This window comes from Pseudophryne corroboree, chromosome 5 (assembly GCF_028390025.1).
Source record: "Pseudophryne corroboree isolate aPseCor3 chromosome 5, aPseCor3.hap2, whole genome shotgun sequence".
Classification (NCBI taxonomy): domain Eukaryota; kingdom Metazoa; phylum Chordata; class Amphibia; order Anura; family Myobatrachidae; genus Pseudophryne; species Pseudophryne corroboree.
The window spans coordinates 158397905-158420671 of record NC_086448.1 but is presented as its reverse complement, the minus strand read 5'-3'; the positions used below and the strand labels follow the sequence as shown (position 1 = coordinate 158420671).

Below are 22767 nucleotides of genomic sequence, written 5' to 3'. Positions count from 1 at the left end.
GACACGACTACTGTTCCTGGGTATGATTCTGGATACAGTCCAAAAAAATAAAAAAAGTGTTTCTCCCGGAGGAGAAAGCCAGGGAGTTGTTATCTCTAGTCAGAGACCTCCTGAAACCAAAACCGGTATCAGTGCATCACTGCACGCGGGTCCTGAGAAAGATGGTGGCTTCTTACGAAGCAATTCCCTTCGGCAGGTTCCATGCCAGAATAACCCTGTCTCCGAGAACCAGGGTGTCGCTACTGTGGTGGCTGCAGAGTGCCCATCTTCTAGAGGGCCGCAGGTTCGGCATACAGGACTGGGTCCTGGTGACCACGGATGCCAGCCTTCGAGGCTGGGGGGCAGTCACACAGGGAAGAAACTTCCAAGGACTATGGTCGAGTCAGGAGACTTCCCTTCACATAAATATTCTGGAACTAAGGGCCATCTACAATGCCCTAAGTCAAGCAAAATCCCTGCTCCTACACCAGCCGGTGCTGATCCAGTCAGACAACATCACGGCAGTCGCCCATGTAAATCGACAGGGCGGCACAAGAAGCAGGATGGCGATGGCGGAAGCCACAAGAATTCTCCGATGGGCGGAGAATCATGTACTAGCACTGTCAGCAGTGTTCATTCCGGGAGTGGACAACTGGGAAGCAGACTTCCTCAGCAGACACGACCTCCACCCGGGAGAGTGGGGACTTCATCCAGAAGTCTTCCAGATGCTGGTAAACCGTTGGGAAAAACCACAGGTGGACATGATGGCGTCCCGCCTCAACAAAAAGTTAAAAAGATATTGCGCCAGGTCAAGGGACCCTCAGGCGATAGCTGTGGACGCTCTAGTGACACTGTGGGTGTACCAGTCGGTTTATGTGTTCCCTCCTCTGCCTCTCATACCAAAGGTATTGAGAATAATAAGAAAGCGAGGAGTAAACACCATTCTCGTGGTTCCGGATTGGCCAAGACGAGCGTGGTACCCGGAACTTCAAGAGATGCTCTCAGAGGACCCGTGGCCTCTACCGCTCAGACAGGACCTGCTACAACAGGGGCCCTGTCTGTTCCAAGACTTACCGCGGCTGCGTTTGACGGCATGGCGGTTGAACACCGGATCCTAAAGGAAAAGGGTATTCCGGAAGAAGTCATTCCTACGCTTATTAAGGCCAGGAAAGATGTTACGGCAAAGCATTATCACCGCATATGGCGGAAATATGTTGCATGGTGCGAGGCCAAAAAGGCCCCAACAGAGGAATTTCAACTAGGTCGATTTCTGCATTTCCTGCAAGCAGGAGTGAATATGGGCCTAAAACTAGGCTCCATTAAAGTACAGATCTCGGCTCTGTCGATTTTCTTTCAAAAAGAACTAGCTTCAGTACCTGAAGTTCAGACATTTGTGAAAGGAGTGCTGCATATTCAGCCCCCATTTGTGCCTCCTGTGGCACCTTGGGATCTCAACGTGATGTTGAGTTTCTTAAAATCACATTGGTTTGAGCCACTAAAAACCGTGGCTCTGAAATATCTCACGTGGAAAGTGGTCATGTTATTGGCCTTGGCTTCAGCCAGGCGAGTATCAGAATTGGCGGCTTTATCATGTAAAAGCCCTTATCTGATTTTCCATATGGATAGGGCAGAATTGAGAACTCGTCCCCAGTTTCTCCCTAAGGTGGTGTCAGCGTTTCACCTGAACCAGCCTATTGTGGTGCCTGCGGCTACTAAGGATTTGGAGGACTCCAAGTTGCTAGACGTTGTCAGGGCCCTGAAAATATATGTTTCCAGGACGGCTGGAGTCAGAAAATCTGACTCGCTGTTTATCCTGTATGCACCCAACAAGCTGGGTGCTCCTGCTTCTAAGCAGTCTATTGCTCGCTGGATTTGTAGTACAATTCAGCTTGCACATTCTGTGGCAGGCATGCCACAGCCAAAATCTGTAAATGCCCATTCCACAAGGAAGGTGGGCTCATCTTGGGCGGCTGCCCGAGGCGTCTCGGCTTTACTACTTTGCCGAGCAGCTACTTGGTCAGGGGCAAACACATTTGCAAAATTCTACAAATTTGATACCCTGGCTGAGGAGGACCTGGAGTTCTCTCATTCGGTGCTACAGAGTCATCCGCACTCTCCCGCCCGTTTGGGAGCTTTGGTATAATCCCCATGGTCCTTACGGAGTTCCCAGCATCCACTAGGACGTTAGAGAAAATAAGAATTTACTCACCGGTAATTCTATTTCTCGTAGTCCGTAGTGGATGCTGGGCGCCCATCCCAAGTGCGGATTGTCTGCAATACTTGTAAATAGTTATTGTTCACTAAAGGGTTATTGTTGAGCCATCTGTTGAGAGGCTCAGTTGTTTTTCATACTGTCAAACTGGATATAGTATCACGAGTTGTACGGTGTGATTGGTGTGGCTGGTAAGAGTCTTACCCGGGATTCTAAATCCTTCCTTATTATGTCTGCTCGTCCGGGCACGGTGTCCTAACTGAGGCTTGGAGGAGGGTCATAGTGGGAGGAGCCAGTGCACACCAGGTAGTCCTAAATCTTTCTAGAGTGCCCAGCCTCCTTCGGAGCCCGCTATTCCCCATGGTCCTTACGGAGTTCCTAGCATCCACTACGGACTACGAGAAAAAGAATTACCGGTGACTAAATTCTTATTTTCAGATTAAAAAAATAAAATAAAAATTCAGTTAAGAGAGGATGTCAAAACGGTTTCTGCCAAATATCTCGACTGCCTGACAAATCGTTTATTAAATATTGATTTTTCAATTTATTAAATTATTTACCAATCGTGGCTTCTTTATCCAGATTATTTGAAGTATCTCAGGTGTTTATTATTAAGGAATCACCATGAAATGTGGACTCCTAGGGTAACTCTTCTTCCCAAATCCAAACCAAATTACTTTATCTGTCTCATGTTTTGCGTTACGGCAAAAACGCACGTTTTTTGAAAATACTTAAATGCTAGGTTAAATCAACATTAGATATCCCACTTTTTTTATGTGCTTAACAAAGGTATACATTACTACCACACAAAACATCAGCATGGTACTCTGTTTCATAGTGGAGACAGAAAAAAAATCATGAAGTTGACGTTCAATAACTGTTGTACCGCATACATTACACAAGAAATCATGAAATTTAAAAACTTAGACATAACTTGAGTCTCTAACTTATTTAATGTCACAGGATACATAGTAAAACAATCAAGGTAACACATCAGGTACAGCAGTTTTACGAAGATGAACATTCTCAGATGTGCCCAGGAAAGAAAGTCTGTTTCTGTAAAAGTTTCAGGAGGAAAAAGGAATTCACAAACAGAAAAGATAAACTTGAAAGAGCTTTATCTTGCTTCCAAATACTGTTTTCCAGACATTCAAGTTGGATTGTATAAGGTTTGTTCCTTACGACCTACATAATGTGTTAGTGTTGCGGCAACAGGTATGCATTCTATGTGTTTGTGGAACTCACCAAAACGTAAAAAATTATTGGTTGCTGCTCTACCACTAAAGATGGACTACAAAGACCTAACTGAAATCCTTGTTTGTTCTTCAGTCACAAAAACTTGTATGCGTCATCGATGTGATACATTTCCAGGCCTGGAAGCACTTCAGAAAATAGTTGAAAAACCTTTTCATGATCGTGACATGGGGTTACGGTCGTTTGGTCGACACAGCTTAGGTCGACCACTGAAGGTCGACTTGCATTGGTTTGACATGGTCAATAGGTCGACGTACTAGGTCGACAGGTCAAAAGGTGGTCATGAGATTTTTATTTATTTATTTTTTCCTTAATTTTTTGGACTTTTTCATACTTGACAATCCACGTGGATAACAATTGGGAATGGTAACCTTTCGCTCTCCATGTGAGGGGACACGGTGCACTAATTGGGGTTCCCCGTCACTTTACGAACAAAACGACACCCAAAAAAGTCCAAAAACCCATTTCGACCTTTTGACCTGTCGACCTAGTACATGTCAACCTAATGACCATGTCGACCTATTGCCCCTGTCGACCTTCCATGGTCGAACCAATGACTGTCTACCTAAGTTGAGTTGACCCAACGATCCATACCCATGACATGGATGATGAGGACACAATTGTTTATAAGCAGTGGGTCCACACTGACCAAAGTAAATTTTTTGCAATCACTAGTACTGTGGAATAATTCTGTGAAGTTATTTGTAATGCTGTTGATGATGCAACAACCCATCTGTATACTGCAAAGTCGCAGGCTGAATACCTACGCCAATTGAAGGAAACCATTCGACCAGAAACAGAAGCTATTTGTGTCAGGATGCAATTCAAGGATTCCACTGGGACACTTCACAAGCAACACTTCACCCATTTGCTGTATACAGATAGAGCCATGCTTATCTATGCTGCGATGCGTGCGCATGGCATACGCATTGCGGCATAGTGCGAATGCGCTGTGCTGCGACTGATCACAGCTGGCATTCACTCCATAGGCTTCCATTGGCGTGCATTTGCAGGCACACTTGTCGCGAGGCAACGATTAGCTTGGCTACATCTGTTTTTTTAGGCAAGATGATGTGTGACACTTTAAACTGTGTGAGTCTGTGTGTTATTAGCGATACCCGTGACCATGTAGCCATAACTTTGTATGCCTTCATTACGGTCGTTATGAAACACTAAGCGGAACTATTACTAAAAGTGAAGTATGGCCCTCATTCCGAGTTGTTCGCTCGGTATTTTTCATCGCATCGCAGTGAAAATCCGCTTAGTACGCATGCGCAATGTTCGCACTGCGACTGCGCCAAGTAACTTTACTATGAAGAAAGTAATTTTACTCACGGCTTTTTCATCGCTCCGGCGATCGTAATGTGATTGACAGGAAATGGGTGTTACTGGGCGGAAACACGGCGTTTCAGGGGCGTGTGGCTGAAAACGCTACCGTTTCCGGAAAAAACGCAGGAGTGGCCGGGGAAACGGTGGGAGTGCCTGGGCGAACGCTGGGTGTGTTTGTGACGTCAACCAGGAACGACAAGCACTGAACTGATCGCACAGGCAGAGTAAGTCTGGAGCTACTCTGAAACTGCTAAGTAGTTAGTAATCGCAATATTGCGCATACATCGGTCGCAATTTTAAGAAGCTAAGATTCACTCCCAGTAGGCGGCGGCTTAGCGTGTGTAACTCTGCTAAATTCGCCTTGCGACCGATCAACTCGGAATGAGGGCCTATGTTCACTACTTTAGTGATGGTGCTAGTACACGTCTAGCCACCCGGACCAGACTGCAAGCAGTGAAAACTCATCACATCTTGACACCTTTGTACCTTTAGGCCATGTATCTTTTCAGCCCAGCTATAAAGTGTTTCTACGTGTCACAAAATGAAATACAAGACTGCAAAACCAAGACTGTGGTAGGAACACTTGGTCATCACCAATTTCGGCCTATTAGTTATGATGAACTACACATATTCCAATTATCAGACAAGATGAAGACAGCAGGAACCACAGTTTGGGGTAAACAATTACAGGTGAAAATACTTTGGGCGATGTTTCACTTTTTTCTCTTGCATCCTAGATGATACTGGGGTTCCATTTAGTACCATGGGGTACAGACGGGTCCACTAGGTGCCATGGGCACTTTAAGAATTTGATAGTGTGGGCTGGCTCCTCCCTCTATGCCCCTCCTACCAGACTCCGTTTAGAAAATGTGCCTGGAGGAGCCGGTCACGCTTATGGAAGCTCCTGAATAGTTTTCTGCATTTAATTTATATGTTTGTTATTTTCAAGCAGGGCTGGTTGGCACCAGCCTGCCTGCTTCGTGGGACTTAGGGTTGGGCCGGGACGGCCCAAACTTTTGAAGGGTTAATGGTCCAGTTCCCCACTGACAGGACACTGAGCTCCTGAGGGAACTATTCGCAAGCCCCACCATGGCGAGCGTACAGTCCCGCAGCACGCCGCTACCCCTAACAGAGCCAGAAGAGTGGTGAGTACTAAGCCGGCGTCTCGGCTAGCGGGTTGCCAGCCATTATGGCGGCATGAGGGTACAGAGACGCACGGATTCTAACCGGGGCAGAATGCGTCTCCAGACACAGTACACAGCTGCGTCTCAGTACACTGTACACCAGGGGTGGGGAACCTTTTTTCTACCGAGGGCCATTTGGATATTTATAAAATCCTTCAGGGGCCATACAAAAATTCTCAACTTAAAAAATTACCCTGCCCCCCTGTAGGTCTGCCCCTTAGAGGTACGCCAAAAAATGGGTGTGGCCAGTTAAAATGGGACGTGATACACATATGCCCCCAATAGTGCGGTGCCAGATCCACAATTGCCCCCACAGTGCCAGGTATACAGATGCCCCCACAGTGCCAGGTATACAGATGTCCCCACAGTGCCAGGTATACAAATGCCCCTACAGTGCCAGGTATACAGATGTCCCTACAGTGCCAGGTATACAAATGCCCCTCACAGTGCCAGGTATACAGATGCCCCCACAGTGCCAGGTATACAAATGCCCCTCACAGTGCCAGGTATACAGATGTCCCCACAGTGCCAGGTATACAGATGTCCCCACAGTGCCAGATATACAGATGCCCCTCATAGTGCCAGGTATACAGATGCCCCCCACAGTGCCAGGTATACAGATGCCCCCCACAGTGCCAGGTATACAGATGCCCTGCCCCCCCCCCCCCCCTCCCCTCCGTGCTGCTTACCGTGCTGCTTTCGGCGGGACACGGAGGAGAGCGCGGCTATGTTGGGCGGCGGCATGTAGGACTTGAAACCAGCCGCCGGTTCGAAAGCCAATCAGAGCTCGCGGACCGGCAGCCGCGGCTTCTGATTGGCTGCCGGTCCGCAAGCTCTGATTGGCTCACGAACCGGCGGCTGGTTTCAAGTCATACACGCCGCCGCTCCCAACCGACAGCCGCGCTCTCCTCCCTGTTCTGACATCTGAGACACGCTGCCGCCGGACTGAGCGGCAGCGTGTCTCACTGACACAAGCTGGTGGGCCGGACCAAGCGGCTTCGTGGGCCTTATACGGCCCGCGGGCCGGAGGTTCCCCACCCCTGCTGTACACAGTACCCACACTGGCAAAAACCGCCTTAAAACGGTTTTCTCTCCATTTTAAGCACCAGATTACCTCAGCCAGTATAAAAAAAGCGAGAAGACCGCGCACTATGGAAGGGGCGGGGCCTTCACTATGAGCGGATCCAGCAGCTCACCAGCGCCATTTTCCCTCTGCAGTGGACACAGACGCTGACTGACAGGGATGCGCAGCTCCTCCAGATTATGTTAGCGCTACCAGGGGGTCATAGCAGGGGGGAGCGATTATTAGTGTACTAAGTCCCCTATCAGGGTTCTTAGTCTGCGGCCCGGCTAAGCTTGGCATTAGCGATAAGGCCGCGGTGGGGGCTGGCTCCAAATAACTGTCTCTGTGGGTTAATTGTGCTTAACCTTTTCCTGTGTGTGTATGTGCTGTCACATTTACTTATGTCAGGCAAAGAGTATGTTTCTTGTACAGCAGAGTGTTCCTCTTCACTATGGAGCTCACTACTAGGTACTCAGGGCAGTGCACCTCCCCAGAATGGCGTGGCTGAACCGGAGTGGGTTAATTCCAATAAGCTAATGATCTCAAATATTTCTACCAAACTATCCCGCAATGAGAAAGAGACGCAGTACTTAAGACAGACTGTGGATGAGTTTATGAATCGAAACTCGGGGTCATTCTGACCCGTTCGCTCGCTGCGTTTTAACGCAGCAGAGCGAACGGGTCCCTACTGTGCATGCTCTGGCGACGTAGTGCGCCGGCGCATGCCAGACAGCCGAAGACCGTAGCAGGGATACGATCGCCTCTGCCTGATTGACGGGCAGAGGCGATCGCTGGGCAGGAGGGGGCAGAACGGCGGCATTTCGCCGCGGGTTTGATCGGGCCAACGCAGGCGTGGCCGGACCGAACGGGGGGGCGGGCCGGAGCGGCTTTGTGACGTCACACGCAGCCGCTGCGGGCCGGGGTGCGATGAGTAGCTCCCGGCCAGCACTCTAAAGCTGCGCTGGCCGGGAGCTACTCTTGAAGTGCAAAGGCATCGCCGCTGTGTGATGCCTTTGCACTTCTGCAAGGGGGGCGGGGGCGGACTGACGTGGGGTGGGCTAGCCCTGTGCTGGGCGTCCCCACGCATGTCGGGGAAGAAGATCGTAGCTGTGCTAAATTTAATTCAACTCGGAATGACCCCCCTTAGTCCCCAAATCAGCGTCTCAATCCCCTCCCATTTGTCCGCAGAAACGATCTCTGGCCCATATCCTGCAGTCTGACTCTGACGGGTCAGACATGGAGGAGGGTGAGGTGGATTTGGAGGGGGGATGCTACTCTGTCACAGGGAATAGAGGCTCTTATAGAGGCTATCAGAGATGTTCTGCAAATTCCTGATAAGGTGTCAGAGGAGTGTGAGGAATCTTATTTTAATGTAAAAAAAAGAAGTCCTCCATCATTTTTCCTGCGTCAAAGGAATTGAATAACCTGTTTGAAGAACCGTGGGTTAATCCTGATAAGAAATTTCAAATCCCTAAAAGGTTGCTCTCATTTTTTCCCTTTCTACTGGAGGATAGGAAAAAATGGGAAAATCCACCAATAGTGGATGCATCAGTCTCTAGGCTGTCACGAAAAATTGTATTGCCTGTCCCTGGTGCAGCCTCTCTAACAGATACGGCTGATCGTAAAATTGAGACTACACTCAAATCATTGTATACAGCTGCTGGGGTGGCCCAGAGACCCACTATTGCATGTGCGTGGATCACAAAACCCATTGCTAAATGGTCAGGTAACCTAATTGAGGGGTTAGATTCCTTGTCTAGGGGGGTGTTTTACTCCTGCAGCATATACAGGACTCTGCGAACTTTATGGTAGAAGCCATAAAAAAGATTGGTGTGCTTAATGCACGCACCACCGCTATGGCAGTGTCCGCACGCAGGGGCTTGTGGCTACGCCAGTGGACTGCTGATGCGGACTCCAAGAAAGGCGTGGAAGGCCCACCATTTACAGGAGAGGCCTTGTTTGGAGACTAACTAGACAAATGGATCTCCAAAGCTATGCATCTTCCTTCCGCAGCTCCCCCAGCCAGGAAAGCTTATTCAGCTTCAAATTTACAGTCCTTTTGGACAGCCAAGTTTAAGGGAAAATCCAGAGGTGCCTCTACGGCCTCCAGAGGCGCAAGAGGTAAACCACGCAAACCAGAAACTGCAGGTGCTCCGGAACAGAGCTCAGGCACTGCTTCCTCAGCCTTCAGCATGACTGGACCACGATGCCTGGAGGACTGTCAGGTGGGAGCCCGACTAAAATTCTTCAGTCACATCTGGTCAAGTTCGTGCCGGGATCCCTGGGTCATAGATCTTATTTCCCAGGGCTACAGACTGGAGTTTCAAGAGCTCCCACCTCACAGATTCTTCAAATTAGGCTTACCAGCTTCACAAGAGGCAAGTATAACTTTAAAGCAGTCCATCCAAAAACTGGTACAGACTCAAGTCATTGTTCCAGTTCCACCTCATCTGCACATCAAGGGGTACTATTCCAACTTGTTTGTAGTACCAAAACCGGACGGTTCGGTATGACCAATTCTGAACCTCAAGTTCCTGAACCCATTCTTAAGAGTGCTCAAGTTCAAAATGTCTCTGAGAGCGGTTATCTCAGGTCTGGATGAAGGGTAATTCCTAGTGTCTCTGGATATCAAGGATGCGTACCTTCACATTCCGATCTGGCCGCCTCATCAGGCTTATCTACGGTGTGCACTGCAGGACTGTCACTACCAGTTCCAGGCCCTGCCATTTGGCTCTCCATGGCACTGAGGGTGTTCACCAAAGTGATGGCAGAGATGATGATTCTCTTTCGCAAGCAGGGAGTGAACATATTTCCGTACCTGGACAATATTCTGATAAAGGCGCCGTCCAGGGAGAGGTTGCTGGACAGCATTGGTTCTCTCAACCAAACTTCTCCAGGATCATGGGTGGATTCTGATCCTTCCAAAATCTCACCTAGAGCCAACATGGAGGCTCCCATTCCTGGGAATGATACTGGACACTGAGTCACAGAAAGTGTTCCTTCCATTGGAAAATGCATTGGTAATCCAGTCGATGGTTCGGGATGTCCTGAAGCCAACCCGGATATCTGTGCATCTATGCCTTCTGGGGAAAATGGTGGCCTCTTACGAGGCGCTTCAATACGGAAGGTTTCATGCAAGACCCTTCCAGCTGGATCTGTTGGACAAATGGTCCAGATCACATCTTCACATGCACCAGAGGATCCGTCTGTCGCCAAAAGCCAGGATCTCCCTTCTGTGGTGGCTACAGATTTCTCACCTTGTCGAGGGTTGGAGGTTCGGAATTCAGGACTGGATCCTGTTAACCACGTACGCAAGCTCAGAGGTTTGGGAGTGGCCACCCTTTCGGACGGGGAAACAGCAGTTAGCTGGCAGCTAATCAAAGCCGCCAGCCGTCAGCCGCTCAGCTGCTGATTAAAAAGCAGCAAGATCACTGCTACCCGTTTAAAACGACAGCAACGTGCGCTACGAATGCCTGGACTACTGCTAAGAAAGCACGAATGAATAGGGGTAAGAAACTTCTTACATATACATCAGTTTTTAACATCTTATGGACTGATAAGTATTTAGATAGGGGTAGATAGTTATCCTGATCTCCTTTGGCTGATCTGCAATCCAATCTCAAATAGTCCAAAAAGGGCTGTAAACATTTTTACTAATCTTTCTTTTTTACAGGTTTTGCGCATACACATAATTATATATAACAAGCGCTTTTTTATTTCCGTACTATGTGGAAGACTGTCACACTGTTGGCCTTGCCTTTAGCCCGGCGTGTGTCGGAGCATGGATTTTTGTCTCACAAAAGCCCCTATTTAATTTTCCATGAGGACAGAGCGTTTCGCATCAACCAACCTATTGTGGTTCCGGTTATTACCGACACCTCTGCTACTTCAAAGTCTCTTGGATGTTGTGAGGGCTTTGAAGGTATATGTGAAGAGGACAGCTCTGCACAGAAAATCTGACTCGCTGTTCGGTCTCTCTGATCCCAATAAAATTGGGTGTCCCGCTTCAAAGCAGACAATTGCACGCTGATCAGGCTCACTATCCAGCATGCTTATTCCACGGCAGGTTTGCCGTTTCCAAAATCTGTACAGGCCCACTCTACTATGTCGGTGGGTTCTTCCTGGGTGGCTGCCCGGGGTGTCTCGGCTTTACAGCACTGCCGAGCAGCTAACTTGGTCTGGTAGAACTTAGCAAATGTGTTCGAACAAGTTAGATACGTTAACCAAACTGAAGGTCCTCAGAAACCAATCAGTTCTGCAGGAACCTCTGCACTCTCCCACCCGGTTTGGGAGCTTTGGTACATCCCCATGGTATTAAATGCAACCCCAGTATCCTCTAGGACGTAAAAGAAAATAGGATTTTAATTACCTACCGGTAAATCCTTTTCTCGTAGTCCGTAGAGGATACTGGGCGCCCGCCCGGTGCTTCGCTTTTCCTGCACTGTTACTTAGTTAAGTATTGGTTCAGCTGTTGCTGTTCCTGTTTAAAGTTGGGTTAGCATAGCTTTCCTCTATTTGTGTGTGCTGGTTTGGAATCTCGCCACTATCTTTTATCTATCCTTCTCTCAAAGCATGACCGTCTCCTTGGTCACAGTTTCTTAGACTGAGTCTGGTAGGAGGGACATAGTGTGGGCTGGCTCCTCCCTCTATCAAATTCTTAAAGTGCCCATGGTTTCTAGTGGACCCGTCTATACACCATGGTACTAAATGGAACCCCAGTATCCTCTACGGACTACGAAAAAAGGATTTACCAGTAGGTAATTAAAATCCTATTTTACAGGCTATGCAATTTGGTTGCCTGTAAAAAAAAAAAAAAAAAATACATTACCTCCAAAAACTCTCAGGTTCAGTGAAACCTTTGTGTTTTTGGTAGAAACAGCCCCGTTTCTGCAGATATGGATTCACCAGGTGAAACAAAATCCTTGACAAGCCGCTGCTTTACAGGGCTAATTGGATAGCCTCCCGGCGGGACAATTGGCTAACTTAATTTACTGTGGCTAATTGCATAACCCCTTTAGTTTCACTATGACCACAGTCACAAAAAAATTTAAACAAAAGTTATCTGCAACCTGGAACATACATAGCAGCAGTGTACAATTACATCTGTTACATTGGGTATATTATTCAATGTAATGAGGAGGAACAAGATGTGCTGGTAAACTTAATGAAACAACAATGTGTTGTCCTGTCCTTCAGTGTTTTTTTTCTTTCCTTTTATTCATGTCCCCTGTGTAACGGAAGTGCCCACTATCCCAGGAAGTACTGGAAGGCAATTTCTGCTGACACTTGAAGGATAATTACAGACCGTTACAACAGGTTCCAAACAAGGAAGGATAATGTGATGTTGACTCAACTTAATTTTTGGACTCAAGTTATGTTTATTGTTATTTATATAGCGCGCACATATTCCGCAGCGCTGTACAGAGAATATTTGCCCATTCTCAGGAGTTTACAATCTATATTCCCTATCACATTTACACACAGACACATTCACGCTAGGGTTAATTTTTGTTGGGAGCCAATTAACCTACCAGTATATGTTTGGATTGTGGGAGGAAACCGGAGTATCCGGAGGAAACCCACAGAAGTACGGGGAGAATATACAAACTCCACACAGAGCCATGGTGGGAATCGAACCCAAGACCTCAGTGCTGTGAGGCAGTAATGCTAACCATTACACCATCCATACTGCCCATGTTTAAGTTTTTACATTTCATGGGTTCTTGTTTTAATTATGTATGCGGTACAACAGTGATTGAACATCAGTTTCATTATTATTATTATTTTTCTCCACTATGAAACAGAGTACCATTCTGATTTTTTGTGTGGTAGTAATGTATACCTTTGGTAAGCGCCTAAAAAAAATTGGGATATCTAATGTTGATTGAACCTAGCATTTTTAAGTATTTTTTTTAAAAAGTGTGATTTTGCTGTAACTTGAAACATAAAGCAGATAGTGATTTGGTTTGGATTTTTGGATTTAGGAGGAAGAGTTACCTTAGGCTTTCATATTTTGTGGTGATCCCTTAATAAACACACGTCCTACTCCAAATAAACTGGATAAAGAAGCCGCGATTAGTAAATAATTTAATTGAAAAATCAGTATTTAATAAACGAACTGTCATACAGTCGAGATATTTGGCAGAAATAGTTTTTGTGACATCCTCTCAAGTATAAATTTTTCATAAAAATCTGAGATGGGTGGTGGAAAACACCTGGTTGAACTGACATGGAATGACCCACATATATCGGTAACTGGATGTTCTAAAATGAGATTGTTAATTGCTGTTTTCATCTCCTACTCACACCAGTGACAGGAGTCCTAAGGCCAGTACTGACGGGGGGAGATGTGTGCTGAGCGATCTTAACACAGACCGCTCAGCACACATCACTCCCCCCGCTCAGCACGATGTGTGCTGAGCAAGGCGTGGATAACGAGGGGGCTGCTCAATTCACACACCGCTGAAGTGAGCGACCCGCTAGATTGAGCCTGCATGTAGGCCAATCTAGCACCAGCGACAGCGACGCGCTGGGCCGCGCATCGCTATCGCTGGGGGGCATACACACAACAGATCCGTGCTTAAAATCTAAGCAATCTAGTCCACAGGTTCTCAAACTCTGTCCTCAGGACCCCACACGGTCCATATTTTGCAGGTCACCTGTAGATTTTTAAAATGTGACAGTTGGTGATGGAAAACGTTAACCGTGTGGGGTCCTGAGGACCGAGTTTGAGAACCACTGATCTAGTCAGATTGCTTAGATTTTAAACACGGATATCTCCGTGTGTACTCCCCTATACTTTTTGTTCCACTTCTTCAATATATTTATTGGACTATCACTAACCACCAGCCCTAAACCATTAACTGTCTGTGATAAAGGTTCTCCCTAAGAAAAGCTTCTAGCAAAACCCCTCGCTATTTACTATCTGACATAGCCCAAGAAACCAGGCTACTGTTGGCGACCTGTGTCATGCTTAACCCTTTCCATTTATTTCTGAGGCACCGTTCCTTTAATGCAAATACAGTGTACTGATAGGTGACAGAATAATCCTATAAGTGGACATTTCAATGTACAGTGGTGGTTCATTCTAATGTCATTACTACCTGAGAATTTGAGAGGCATAAGGGATACGCTAATTTCAGGAAAATCACTTGGTTTAGCTGCTTTCATTACCATTAAAAGCTGAGACTTGAGAGCTCCCGTTCATTGCATTGTGTGTACTAAACATTGTACAGGCTAAACTCTGGCCCGCTCTTGGCTCGTCACCAGAAGGAACACAGGAGGTGAAAGCTGGCATTGCCCTGTAAAATCAGCAATCGAAGCTCTCATTGTACACCGGTCTGTGCCCATGGCTCATTCACATTCTAATCAGGAAAATTCACCATTGATTCCCTTTATAAAGTTCTGCCGTTCAACGTTAAATAACATAACAGCAATGGAAATTTGGGTAGGAATCTAATTTTCTCTTTTCACTAAAAGGCTCTGCTCTGTTTCGGAGAAAAAGAGAGAGAAAAAATTGGACACAAGGACAATTATGGAAAAGTGCACAATCCCCATCTTTGTAGCTAGATAAAGGCTTGATTGGGTTTGTGCTCATTAAGTCAAGATTGTGTTCTAATGCTGAAAATATTTTGAAAGCTCTGTATGTTAGAAGCTCTATGTGAAATGTGCTATTTAGCAGCTTAAGAAACATGTGGTCTTTTCTTGTTTACTTTTTTTTTTATACTTTGCTTAAAGGAAGAATTATATTTACGACTTAAGGGTAGCTGGGTTTTTATACTCTATACGTGCTGGGGCACACATGGGTTAATAAATGCAAGTTAAAAGCATAGGCAAAACCTTGTAGTTTAGGAGCACAGTTTAAATTCTTCTACAAAATCTCCTTGCAGAATACTGTACTACGTACTTAATGAGCGTCCTCCTAGAACTGTTATGTTGTGCAAAGCATTAAAGAGAAGTGTGCTGAGCGATCTATTAGTGACCGCTCAGCACTCAGCGTGATGTGTGCTGAGCGAGAGGGGGGGGGGGGAGAGAGCAGGTGAAATTTGCAATGTGCTATATTGTGCGGGGCTGCGCATCGCTATCGCTATGGGGCATACACACGAGAGATCCGTGCTTAAAATCTAAGCAATCTAGTCAGATTGCTTAGAATTTAAGAATGGATCTCTGTGTGTACCCCCCCTTACCACTTTTGAATGCTGCAGGAATTTTTGTTACAGTTATGTATATTGAAGCATACATTTGTTTGTGTGTACAGGTCTGCTTGTTTATAGCATGCAGGTGCTTATGTACAGCTGGGTGGGTGGTTGTCAGGGTAAAATAGAGGAGGAAGCGGTTAAAATACCGCTAGTTGGAATCTTAGGCGTCACAATGCTGGTGCCAGAAAACCGACTAGCAGTGAAATCCCACTGCCGGAATACCGGCGCCACAGGCTATTCTCCCTCTGTGGGTGTCCACGATGCCGTTGTCTGTATACTGACGGCTGGCATCCCGGCTGCTGGTTATTCATACTGATCCCAAATACAGTGAGTTCATGAATATGTTTCTGTGCAATAATTTTGCATAATATAAAATATTTGAATAACTCGCTAGGGATATATAGCACAGGATGATTCCAACCATTCTGATTACCAGACACTTGAAAACATTGGTTTTGGTTTTTGGCGTGATGTGACAAAAAGGAAATGAGTGGTAGATGCACAGTTGTCTGCTTTTCTGCTGCCCCCTCCATCGTGGCGCATTCAAGTGGGTGTTGTGGAGAAAAAGCACAGTGGGTCCGCATTCATGTAATTCACTTGTTAAGTGGGCAGCCGTCAGGAGACTTGCCCACTTTTCCGGGCATCTAGAAGAGCCACCTGAGATTTGGGAGTCTCCTGTGTGTTCCAGGTGAACAGTTTAGTAAGAGTAGATGCAATGCTTGACCAACCGCTCATGTACAGCCATCATGCCATGATGTCATGTCTGACGAAGTCCTGAGTGACTAAACCGGTAGGGGCGTGGCCTAGCAGGAGGATGTTTGTGCAGTCGAGAAGCACCATTCACAGACGGTGAAGTCCGGTATTGATCTTGCACTTGTCATACTTACGGTGGGTGGTTTATACCGCCGCTTGTGGTACGTGTTCTTACCTCATGTGTGTCGGATTGTTGTAATAAACTACAATTTTAAAACTGATACGCACTATGGAGCGCTCCTTTTCTTCCATTTAATTACAGAATTCATTACCAACTGTGGGTATTGGTGTCCAGTGGAGCTGCCGATTCAAATAATCTTGGTGCTTAAGGGGATATATTGGAATCCATTTGAAAGCTTGGACATTCTCCTTTTTTACAGCTGAAACTGGAACTTGTGGTTCCACAGTAAAACACTTGCAAAGAGGACTGGTATGTATATATATATATATATATATATATATATATATATATATATATATATATATATATGTAACTCCAAGTCAATCACACTTCTGTGAAATCAAACTGTCCACTTAGGAAGCAACACTGATTGACAATCAATTTCACATGCTGTTGTGCAAATGGAATAGACAACAGGTGGAAATTATAGGCAATTAGCAAGACACCTCCAATAAAGGAGTTATTCTCAGCTCCTATGCTTTCTGGCTGATGTTTTGGTCACTTTTGAAAGCTGGCGGTGCTTTCACTCTAGTGGTAGCATGAGACGGAGTCTACAACCCACACAAGTGGCTCAGGTAGTGCAGCTCATCCAGGATGGCACATCAATGCGAGCTGTGGCAAGAAGGTTTGCTGTGTCTGTCGGCGTAGTGTCCAGAGCATGGAGACGCTACCAGGAGACAGGCCAGTACATCAAGAGACGTGGAGGAGGCCGTAGGAGGGCAACAACCCAGCAGCAGGACCGCTACCTCCGCCTTTGTGCAAGGAGGAACAGGAGGAGCACTGCCAGAGCCCTGCAAAATGACCTCCAGCAAGCCACAAATGTGCATGTGTCTACTCAAACGATCAAAAACAGACTCCATGAGGGTGGTATGAGGGCCCGACGTCCACAGGTGGGGGTTGTGCTTACAGCCCAACACCGTGCAGGACGTTTGGCATTTGCCAGCGAACACCAAGATTGGCAAATTCACCACTGGCGCCCTGTGCTCTTTACAGATGAAAGCAGGTTCTCGCTGAGCACATGTGACAGACGTGACAGAGTCTGGAGACGCCAAGGAGAAAGTTCTGCTGCCTGCAACATCCTCCAGCATGACCGGTTTGGCAGTGGGTCAGTAATGGTGTGGGGTGGCATTTCTTTGGGGGGCCGCACAGCCCTCCATGTGCTCGCCAGAGGTAGCCTGACTGCCATTAGGTACCGAGATGAGATCCTCAGACCCCTTGTGAGACCATATGCTGGTGCGGTTGGCCCTGGGTTCCTCCTAATGCAAGACAATGCTAGACCTCATGTGGCTGGAGTGTGTCAGCAGTTCCTGCAAGACAAAGGCATTGATGCTATGGACTGGCCCGCCCGTTCCCCAGACCTGTATCCAATTGAGCACATCTGGGACATCATGTCTCGCTCCATCCACCAACATTGCACCACAGACTGTCCAGGAGTTGGCGGATGCTTTAGCCCAGGTCTGGGAGGAGATCCCTCAGGAGACCATCCGCCACCTCATCAGGAGCATGCCCAGGCGTTGTAGGGAGGTCATACAGGCACGTGGAGGCCACACACACTACTGAGCCTCATTTTGACTTGTTTTAAGGACATTACATCAAAGTTGGATCAGACTGTAGTGTGTTTTTCCACTTTAATTTTGAGTGTGACTCCAAATCCAGACCTCCATGGGTTAATAAATTTGATTTCCATTGATAATTTTTGTGTGATTTTGTTGTCCGCACATTCAACTATGTAAAGAACAAAGTATTTAATAAGAATATTTCATTCATTCAGATCTAGGATGTGTTATTTTAGTGTTCCCTTTATTTTTTTGAGCAGTGTATATATAATAAACAGAAGATCTTTCCATATGCCTTGTGGATCGCAACCCTCCAGGATGGAGTCAGCAAACATTTAGTAACAAGTTAAATTTGTAAAAGAGGGGGGTGGGGGGAGCCCTTTGTTACAGCGTGTTTTGAGTTGGCCTATCAGGAAGAGTGCTAAGTATGGTTGTGGTTGGTGTCTTGTATTAACGTTCTCTGGGCTGGGAGGTCTCTTGTTAACTTCAGACGTTCCCACCCTCCCTCACTTTTTTTTTTTGGTTGATGTTGTCAGATTTATAGCAGATGCTGTCTTAAAGTGCTCTCCCCTGCCAATACATGGCTTGGTTCTACACTACTGAACCACCTGTCCAGGTGTGCTTATTGCGTGTTATGGGCAGGGGAGTGTGGATACTGTAAGTGTTGGTACGATGGGCTGCCAGTTGTCCCCATCTAGGTCCTTCATGAATTACATATTAAGGGCTGGCTTTTAGCCCCTATTTAAGCCTGTTTATTTGAACAGATGGTGATACTGCATGTAAGACCATTCTTTCTTTGCTACTATAACTTTTGCTACTTTGTTATAAAATAAATCAAGCTGACCCTTTTTCCCCCATCATTATTCTTCAATGTTTTTATTAGAGTTTACAATGTAAACCATTAGAGTTTACATTTATATCTAGTGTACATGTGTGTTCTGTACTCGTACAATGGATGCACCAAATACAGTGTAGTAGTTGCTGTACCTATAAGGTATCCAAGGATATAACTGCTAACTGCACAACAGGAAATCACAGATGCAGTATCTAGCATGAATAAAGTTTTAAAGAAATCAAAATACATTTTTTTTATCCTCCAGTCATATTGTGTAGAGTGGGAGTGAGAAGTATTGTGTATGGCTACATAAGCCGTGCTGTTATTGCCATGCTTTTATCTACAGCCTTACTCCTTTTTTTTTTATTTTACCGTTTTGTAGCTCTCCAGTTGTTTGGCTTTCTCTAAAACTGAATATTGACTAGTTATATTGTCTGTTCTTTTAGGACAAGCAATCTTGGCAAAGCGAGAGAGAAATATTCAACACCCCTGGAATGAAACATGAAAATCTCTTGCTGTTCATCGCGGCTGAGAAGAGAGGGACAAACCTAGAGATGGAACTGTGGCTCATCACAGAGTTCCATGAGAAGGTAGAGTTACTGTATGTTGTATGCTATGTGTTTGTCTTTGCCAAATGCTTGACTAGAATTCTCACTTTTTATAACTGTAAATATCCATAATACATATATAATTTAACTAGTGTTGTGGACCTGTCATTTTCCAGGTCACAACTATTGTGCGTGGCATTGTTCCCTCTCCTCCTTCTCCCCCCCCCCCCCCCCCCCCCCCCCCATCTTCCCCCATCTCTCTCCTCCTTCTCTCTTCCCCTCTTTCTCCCTTCTTTCTCCCCCCTCTTTTTCCCTTCTATTCTCTCGCCACTCTTTCTCCCTTTTTCTTCACCTCCCGTCACCCTCTTCCTCCCATCTTCCTTGCTTTTTCTCCCCTTCTTCCTGTCTTCTAGCTGCTGTCTCCTGATATTTCCTCTTCCAGTTTACTTTCACACACCATGGCTTGTTCTTCTAAACATCGGTCTAAGAGTTTCCCATGTGCGTGTGTCGCATAGCTAAAACTTAACCTAATAATAATAATTACCGTATATACTCGAGTATAAGCCGACTTTTTCAGCACATTTTTCTGTGCTGAAAAAGCCCCCCTCGGCTTATACTCGAGTCAATGGCTGCAGCAGACGCCGTGGGCTGTGTGGGCGTCCGCTGCAGCCGGCTCCAGGACAGACACTAGAGGTCATTATTGACCTCTAGTGTCTGTGCGCGTTGCTATGGGAGAGACGTCATGACGTCTCTCCCATAGAGATGATCGGGTGCCGGGGAGCGGGCGGCCGGACGGAGCGGGCGGCCGGACGGAGCGTGCGGCCGGACGGAGCGAGCGGCCGGACGGAGCGGAGCAGCGCAGCAGCAGAAGAAGCGGTCGGGAAGCAGGAGCGGGGCAGTGGTAAGTATTGTTTTTGTGTGTGTTTGTGTGTTTGTAAGCGGCGACGGGGGCACTGCAACAGGGGGCAAAGAAAGAAGGGGGCACTGCAACAGGGGGCAAAGAAAGAAGGGGGCACTGCAACAGGGGGCAAAGAAAGAAGGGGGCACTGCAACAGGGGGCAAAGAAAGAAGGGGGCACTGCAACAGGGGGCAAAGAAAGAAGGAGGCACAACTACTGGGGGCAATGAAGGGGCACAACTACTGGGGGCAATGAAAGGGGGCACAACTACTGGGGGCAAAGAAAGAGAGTGCATAACTACTGGGGGCAATGAAAGAGGGGCACAACTACTGGGGGCAAAGAAGGGGCATAACTACTGGGGGCAAAGCAACGGCAGCATGTTTTTATCTGGCACTGTGGGGGGATATCTGTTACTGGGGGTATATGTGGCACTGGGGGCACAACCCTAGCAACAAGCATTACCCCCTGGCAACAAGCATAACACCTACCGCATGAAACCCCTGGCAACGAGCATGACACCCTGAGCATGAAAACCCCTGGCACCGTACATTTCCCACCCTAGGCTTATACTCGAGTCAGTCATTTTTCCCAGTTTTTTGTGGTAAAATTAGGTATCTCGGCTTATATTCGGGTCGACTTATACTCGAGTATATACGGTAATAACAGAGAGCTCAATTAGCTGATAAAGGTCAGCAATTTATCTATAAAGCATTAATGAAAAAAACTATGAGATGGTGAAGAAAGGATGCCCAGAAATTAGCGCAGCCCATCAATGCAACACTATATAAAAACAAACATTCCTTGCAGATAGACCACCCTAGGTGCCATTTTCAGTATAAACCACAGTATACAACTCTCCCTTCTAAATATGACTAACCCATCCTGGTGGGATGGTGTAGCTGCCCCTGTAAAGGTGGTGCAGCCCAAAACTTATCAACATATGTGAGTGTAAACCAAAACATTAAACTTGTACCTGGAATGATGTTCTGTCATTCTCTTCCACCAAAAACAGCTAGCAAAACCACCTAATATACAGACCAAGCACAAAAAAGGGAAGGGAGGGTGGCAAAACTTCACCAGTCAGAGGCCTGAGCCTTAAAGCCACATGCACACATAACCCAACCAAACACAATAACACACCATCATGCCACTATTAGTCTAAATACCAAATGTGACCAGCGCGTAGGCCAGGCCTCAGCCTTATGTTTAAAGCTACGTCAGGCTTATAGAGCCATTTGTTCTTCTCTTTCCCTCTCCTGTGCTATCTAACTGTGTGGTATTGGATAAGTGTTGTATCTAGTATTCTGATATTGGATAAGTGTTCTGTATTGGGATGATGCTGGCTGATTTGAACACATCAACAAGACATGACTAATCTGAGATATTCATATGTTTCATATGAGATATTTATATTCTTCATGAAATATATTACTATGTCCATTATGCTACTAAGCAATTTACTGAAGCATCTTGGAGGTTTTTTTTTACTTGGCAAGTAGAGCATAATGATGCTTGGATTGTTTAAACTAACTTATTGTTTTCAAAATGATTGTCCGCATAAGGCTACTGGGAAATAATGTGCTTTTCTATTATTTTGGTTCTGTAGGGTTCCCTGACAGACTTTCTGAAAGGAAGCATCATAAACTGGAATGAATTGTGCCACATAGCAGAGACGATGTCTCGGGGGCTGGCATACCTACACGAAGATGTCCCACGTTTGAAAGGCGAAGGGCACAAGCCCGCAATTGCTCACAGGTACAGTTTTCCAGCTGTATGCATCATGGTTTTTTGCTTTTTTATAAACATGTAAAATACTTTAGACAGAGATCCAAAGCAGATTTCTTTCTTTAAAGAAATAAAAATAAAAAAATGTTACGGAGATGCCTTTTGTGTAATAGCCTATACAATAAAAATACCATTAAACTTACTCACATGAGCTGTATATGTACTTTATAGTCAGTGCTGCTGATTACAGTTAAATCGCCCCAGTTGGATTCGCCAGCTGCTCACGGAGCCCACAAGGGCAGTCCCCTATGGCAGTGCCTCGCTTGTGAATGAACACACCAGCAAAACCTTCCCACTGATTGCACAGGTGTTTGCAATCAATTTGGGCTACAAGCCAAAATTCTGCTCTGAATAGCCGTGGCCGGCTGCACTCGCCATCACTACAACTCAAGACCTCTTTGCGGGGATTTAAACAGTGGGAAAATGGTTCCTTTATTTTCCTTTCATAAAAAAGGCTGTTTGTAAAGCTTTAGCTTACACATGAAAGGAGTACGTGGTACCATATCACCATCTAGTGTATTTGAAGCTGTATTTGTACAATTGATTTCATGTTGTCGAATCACAACGTGGTCGATACATTTGCAAGCAGTGCTTCATGTACAATATTGGTTGCATATGTCTATTTTCCGACAATGTAATAAAGCATTAGAGGGAAATTGCAAGAGGGCAGAAGAAACAACAAGGGTCCTCTGTTGGCGAGCGGTCTCTGGGCAAATGGGGCTGTATACAATCCATGCTGTCATTTCTTCATTGATGATAAAGTAACAAAATGCTATAATCTCAGGTTTTTTATTAGTGGCCACAATTCCTGTTTCAAAAAAATTCAAATAACGAATTCCCTTTAACCATTCCTTATCCTGTTTGCTTCTATAATAACAAGGATGGGTGCGTCTTAATGACAACATTAAAAATATAATCTCTAGTAACTGCAAAAATGGTGCAGTCACAATGTAAAGGATACCTGGATTATAATAAGAAAAGACTGTGTCTTT

General features: G+C 46.0%; 1 protein-coding gene across 1 annotated transcript in view; it reads left to right on the top strand.

The window, feature by feature from the left end:
• Positions 1 to 22767, top strand: part of ACVR2B (activin A receptor type 2B) — a 264625-nt gene that overhangs the window by 222427 nt on the left and 19431 nt on the right. Inside the window, exons 6-7 of the mRNA XM_063921838.1 lie at positions 18991 to 19134; positions 21597 to 21745. Of these exons, the coding sequence (XP_063777908.1) occupies positions 18991 to 19134; positions 21597 to 21745 (293 nt within the window). The remainder of the gene's footprint in view (positions 1 to 18990; positions 19135 to 21596; positions 21746 to 22767) is intronic.